The sequence below is a fragment of the Protomyctophum parallelum genome (assembly GCF_964188405.1).
Source record: "Protomyctophum parallelum genome assembly, chromosome: 22".
Taxonomy (NCBI): Eukaryota; Metazoa; Chordata; class Actinopteri; order Myctophiformes; family Myctophidae; genus Protomyctophum; species Protomyctophum parallelum.
The window spans coordinates 2086605-2093283 of NC_139714.1; the positions used below are offsets into that span (position 1 = coordinate 2086605).

The 6679-nt window shown below is 39.6% G+C and overlaps 1 protein-coding gene across 3 annotated transcripts in view; it reads left to right on the forward strand.

Moving 5' to 3' along the window:
* prmt8b (protein arginine methyltransferase 8b) overlaps nt 1-4267 on the forward strand; it is a gene marked incomplete at its 5' end in the record, with an annotated part of 28635 nt that extends 24368 nt beyond the window's left edge. For all 3 annotated transcript variants that reach the window (XM_083757500.1, XM_083757499.1, XM_083757501.1), the window contains one exon: nt 3952-4267. In XM_083757500.1, the coding sequence (XP_083613626.1) occupies nt 3952-4035 (84 nt within the window). In that variant the 3' untranslated portion in view covers nt 4036-4267. The remainder of the gene's footprint in view (nt 1-3951) is intronic.
* Nucleotides 4268-6679: the final 2412 nt, after the last annotated feature.

Consider the following 6679-nt stretch of genomic DNA (forward strand, 5'->3'; position numbering starts at 1 on the left):
GGCCCAGAGATGGCAAGATTGCTAAAAGAATTTGAAAAAGAATACCTCCAAGATGACAAAGAGAGCTTCCAGCACCATGAGCAGGGTCTTGAAACACAGAAGACCTTTCAGAGACAGGTCCTCAGTCTATCTGAAACCATGAGAAGGATGGGAAATCCATTTTTGGATGATTTCAAAGATCTAGTGACTCTTGACAGCCGCAACTGTGCAGATGAATCAGTCGTAAATACAGTGCTCATCTTGGAGGAGACAGGGAAGAGACAATATCAGGAATTTGTCAAGAAGGTGCTTGATGAACGCACCCTCTCCATCCATGATCCAATCAAGAGGAATTCCATGGCACTCTTCAGGCAACCTCGACGGAAGACAATGCCTAAACATGGAAAGAAGATCAAAGTACTTCAGAACAACGTGGCACTCTTTGGCCAGTTATTTATAGCTATGCAGAGCCGTGAGAGTAACTTGGAAGAATTCTTTGCACATGAGGTACAGTCCTTCCCTCCTTCCCTCTCCGACTTTGGGAAACTTCACCTGACAGGCACCAAATCAGACTTGCTGCAATGTCTTGAGCAGCCAGGGCAATCAGAGCCACCTTCAACCTATGACTCCAAAGTCCTTGATGGGGCAGTCATTGTCCACTGCCTACCCACTGTGAGAGTGAGCACCTTTGATGCCTATGCAGATGAGGTTTTCATCCCTTACTTGGAGAAGCAGCTACAGGATACCAAGCGGTTGGATATTGTATGGGACTCATACATCCCAGACAGTTTGAAGGAGTCCACCCGCGAAAAGAGAGGACAAGGTGTTCGCAGGAAAGTGTCTGGACAGACAAAGCTGCCAGGAAATTGGATGGATTTTCTTCGTGACCCAATCAATAAGAAGGAGCTGTTTGACTTTTTGACATCCAGAATTGAACAGTTCTGCTGGCCACCCACCAAAGCTTTGTATGTCACATCAGGGCAAGCTGTGTCATCTTTCGGTTCCAGTAGCATGGATTGTTGCAATCATGAGGAGGCAGACACTAGGATTGTGGTTCATGTACAACATGCACTGGAGCATGGAGCAAAAACTGTCCTTGTGCGCACTGTGGACACTGATGTCATTGTCATCCTTGCTGGCATGTTCCATGATTTAGTGGTACTTCAACCTTTGACTGACATCTGGGTGGCTTTTGGAATGGGCAGAAAATACAGATTTTATCACATCAACAGTATGTGCAAAAGCCTAGGGGAACCCAAATCTCGAGCCCTGCCTATGTTTCACGCATATTCCGGATGCGACACAACATCCGCCTTTAATGGAAAGGGTAAGAAGTCAGCTTGGCGGGCCTGGCAAGCCTATGATGCTGCGACAGAAACATTTGTCAATCTGGCAAAGCATCCCTTCCAGCAACTAGATGTTGACTGCCAGCACTTCCGGGAGCTTGAAAGACTGACGGTCATCTTGTACGACAAATCCAGTCCTTTGAGCTCCATCAACGAAAAAAGAAAGAAACTCTTCTGTGAACAAAATCGAATGATGGAGAAATTACCTCCCACCCAGGATGCACTCCTCCAGCACGTGAAACGGGCAGTCTACCAAGCAGGCATCTGGGCCACCAGCACACAAAGCCACCAAGTGATTCCTTCTCCACAGAACTATGGATGGGCCAAGAAAGAAGGGTCATGGGTGCCAGTTTGGCTGACCATTCCAGAGGTTTCCAGTGCTTGCAGAGAGCTGATCAGATGCACCTGTAAAGGTGACTGTAGTACCTGCAAATGCAGCAATGCAAATTTGGACTGTTCCCCACTTTGCAAATGCAATTGTGACAGCTAGACAGAATGAACAGCTCTATAACATGTTTCGCACTATGATGCATATTAATGTGTATTCCTCATTGCAATAAATGTGTTATTGATGATATTTTATGTTCTGTGACTTTAATAAAGTAAAAATAAGTCAACTTTATCACATTTGGAAGTAATCTGATCATTTTATGATGCATATAGTTTGAAAAATACTAGGCGGATTTTCACATATTTCACATATTTCATTGATATTGATAGTCTTGAAATTCCATATTTAAAATAAATATTTGACAAGGGCTCCTAGGCTAAAATTAAATAACTGACCCTAACGAACCATCATGCAAAAAATTACGCTTTTATCCGCAATTGCACCATCCTTTCACTAAGCCTCCGGACTAATATGGTCTTCGCTCGAAGCATTTTATTGAAGAAGACTTGAATCGGGTGTGATACAGCGTATGAAAGCAAACTTCCCAAGGATTATGGAGATGTTTTTATTTTTTTTAAAGGTTGAGAAATTAAAGAATTATGGCCGTTTCTAATCTCAACATTTTATTAAGAAAGCAGCAGTGAAGAGCGCTGTTGCCATGTCTCATAGAAACAAGTAAATAGGTATATAAAAATAATCCCAAAAGAAGCGCATATAACAGGGGTCTGTAACCTATTTTAAATAAAGTGCCATGTTTTTATTTTCTAGATAGTGAGTCTGCCATATCCAGATAAAATAAAAAAACATATTTTGATTGTCCACAAATATAAAGTTCTTCCTTCTTTTTAAATATTTTCTTGCACATTGTTATAATGATCATTATATATCCCCCTGCAGTCAGAGTTCATAGTTTTAATGAATGAATGTGATGCATTGTGAGCTGGTAGATCTGCTATTTTCAAAAGTAATCTTGGAAAAAAAAGGAAAAAAAAATTGGATTAGCCGTCCTTAGTTGGGCAAATGCATTCATCTGGGGATCCTTGACATGGGAATGTGCTGTGTGAGGATCACTGATTTAAACAACATTAGGAGAAAAGCCTAAATAACCACTTTAGAAACAAGAAAAGCAACCACAACTAGTACAACTACCAATATTTACAAGCAACTTTACAGAAAAATAAGCCGCTTATAATAAACAGACAGGGCAACACTCCAGCAGCCTCCCAGAGCCACTCAAGTGTAAAATCAAACAGTGCTTTTTGCAGAGGTGGTCAGACCTGTACGTCTTATCGTTATGCGCTGAGTGTCTGGCCACCCTAGGTTTCATGTGAAATGTACCTAAATCAATCAATCAATGAATGTCAGTGTTGTTTACTATTCGTTATTGTGAATGTGGGTGGGACAGTGGGAGGCGACAGTCTGGTCATGCAAGCGTGTAAAGTGTAAACAGTGTGACGCTACATCCGTGGTAGCATCCCACCGGATGGGCCGCACACGCGACTCTGTCCCCAGTGCGTTGGCGGGGAAAAGTGTGAATAAGGTGGAAGTCAAGTGGAAGTGCGGAAGTCAAGTGGCTGCTGGCCAATCACAGCGTGTCATTTTCGGGACGTATCAATTAAATCCAAAGGAGCTTTATTGGCATGAGAAAACAAACGTTTGCATTGGCTCCGATTGGCCAATTGAACGTCCCCTTCTGTGACGCATACGGAAGCTTGGGCATGAGCTTTGCAAGCTTTGTGTGAAAAAAAGTGCTGACTTTTTTAAGTTTTACCATTGAGCCAATAGAGCCTGCTTGCTTGCTCAGGGGATACATTAAATATTGACCATCAGGTACAAAATCATGTCAGATGCTGTCGGTAAACAAGTGTAATGCTTTATAGTGTCGTCCACTCACAGTTTTTGTATTGAGTTGTACTTGAAATGTACTGTAATTCTGCAAACTGTTAATAAATCAATCAATGAATCAAGACATGACCTTTAACATGATCTAAATGTCTCAATAGAAGAGCAGGGAGCCTACAATACGTTGTTATTCCTTTAAAACCGGGAAAGAATCTGTGTAGTTTTTTTGATTCTGCTATATAGCAACATGATTACCGTATTATTATTATTATTTTAAAAATAGACGTTTTTCTGAAAACATAGGTTAGGTTTTAGAAGGAATTTTTAAACACGGCCTCAGGTGTATTAATTGTCTAAAATGACCATTCATTCTGTCATTGTTTTGTCCTGCAGCGTGACCTGGAGTTCACCCTGGAACTGGACTTCAAAGGTCAACTGTGCGAGGCGGCCATTTCCCACGACTACAAGATGCGATAAAGAACTCTGAACGCCCCGCAATGTCAACCCTCACCCCCCCTTCCAGGGGGCGGGGACGACACAGGCTTTCAAAGAAGCATTCCTATTGGCTGCTAGAGTGTCCGGCTCAGACACATCAGGACAAGGTCACGCCAGCACCTGGTGATGTTGTGATGTCATCAAGAATACGCCAAGAAACTACGAGCAATACAATGTCATCAACTCTACTAACACCTCGACAGTGGTGGAAAAAGTACTCAATTGTTTTGCTTAAGTAAAAGTGTCAATACTGCAATATAGAAATACCTTGTTACTTTGTTAAGTAGAAGTCCAGAATTCAAAATGTACTTGAGTAAAAGTACAAAAGTATTGGTATCAAAATGTACCAAAAGCAAAAGTACTCATTGTGCAGAATACACAGTCTCATTTCAAGTTTTCAAATAATAATAATCTCAATTATAAAAATAGCCGATCTACACGCTCACAATGTGTTACATCGCGAGGCATTGTAAGCTTGTAGATCGGATATTTTCAAATGGCTGAAATGTATGTTTTGTAATAATAATAATAATCAATATCTAGAGTAGAAGAAAATTGACGAAATGGACAAAATTTCACATTTACTCAAGTAGTACAAATACCTAGTACAGTACTTAAGTAAAAATACTTAGTTACTTTCCACCACTGCTCCTCGACTGCCTCGGGAACATCAGCTGAATGTAATATCCTAAACGGAACTTGATTTTCCTTGCAGAGATTCGATTACTTTGACGTTATTAGGGCTGGGCAATGTATCGATATGTATATATCGATCAGGATATGAGAATAGATATTGTCTGGGGATTTTGGATATTGTAATTATTGTGATATGGCAAGTGTTGTCTTTTTCTAGTTTTAGTCACTTAAAGCCTTATTTTATACTTTTAATATAAATGACACTTCCTTCCAGAAAAAGCGAAAGCTGCCGATCTTCAAGGTCACACAGACACGAGTAGATCGGCAATCGTTTAGCTTTTTTTTTTAGAAAATTAAAAAAACATAACAGAAAGTCAATCAATATTGTGATATTTAATTTTGTCCATATCGCCCAGCTCTAGTGAATGCCAAGTTGTACAGAACTGCCCTCGTTTGAATCAACAGGGTGACAGCACGGTCGTTGTGTGTTTTAAGTTATTTGTACCCAAGTCTCATTGCATTTATTTGTACACATACCAAAACGAACATTTTCACAATGTGAAATTCAGAACATTCGTGGGTACAAAATGCAGCAACGCATGTGCAATTCGGCGAGAGCCGCCAAACCCAGCAAGTTGCGTGCCAGGGGCCTCACCGTGTGTTCTTGCTCGTTTTAATCGTTTGCATGTGAAAGATTTTGCCGCGAGCAGACTCCAGAAAAGATGCTAAATGTAAGTGATTTTAGTCGCTGTCGGGTGGAAACCTTGTATGTCAAAGCCATTACTTTATATTCAGGAAATGGACAAAAGAACCTGTGTTCTAATGCAGTGGTTTTCAACCCTTTTCTTATCAAGGTCCATTATTTATTCGGCATTTGAGCCACGGACCACCATTTGATGAGATTTAGCCTCTCAGTTCCAAAACTTCCAAATATTTTGTTGTTGGATAAGATTGTGTCCACAATTACATGCCGTATTGATGATGTGGTGATCAAAATAACAATTCGCCTACAATCTCTAATTGTGTCGACTTCTTGTAAATGTAAATTAAGTAATGCAGATGTTTAACAATAATAATAAGAGTGTAGAATTTTATAATTGTATACTCTCAAGAATTATATACTATAAGGGTCCATTTGGTTACCAACTCTCCATCATTTAGCTGGGGACCACCTGGAACCCCCTCAACCACTGTTCTAATGGATCCAGTGTAGTATATTAGTCACATGCTCTTGTTAATACTTTTCATTGGTTAAATATTTATAAAATCCACAGACAGACTTAACTACTAACCTCTATTTTGGGCCTCATTTTAGGTGAAGATTTCATTATTATTATTTAAAATTTATTTATTTATTTTTAGCAAAAACAGCATATTGTATCTCGCAGTCATAGCGCATTCATTTATGAAAAAAGTCGGCACAAGGTTTGTGCCGACAACGACATTGTGTTTTACGTTGACTGAGGATTATTCAGAAGTACTGTGATGCCAGTTAAACAATGCCTCAAAATAATGATCCAACACAGATGCAAATATTATGTCATAAATTCTCTTGTGAAATGGACGGGAAAATATAATGGGAAAAATATGAAGATGACGGTGAATAAAACGACAGATGCAAACACCAAAACAATTTATTCTGTTGTTGTCTGTGACTTTCACTTACAACTTTGATTTCTGTCTCGGTTTTCAGTAGTAAATTGATTCACAATTCTTTACACTACACATTTAGAGAGACTTTAAACATATTGTAAGTTATTAAAATGCACCCGTTGTGTTTTCCTGTCGTTACATTTTGCACATGGGACAAAGCGGAAAATATAAAATGAAATCTAATTACAGTACAGGATTTCCTAGTTTATGTAACCTTTTTGATTTACAATACTATGATTTGACAAACCTTAACACAGCAATATTTACATTCATTTAAACCTAGGCTACACAGCAAAGATCCTCAGTGTTACTAGAGCACCGAAGTCTGACGTCATTT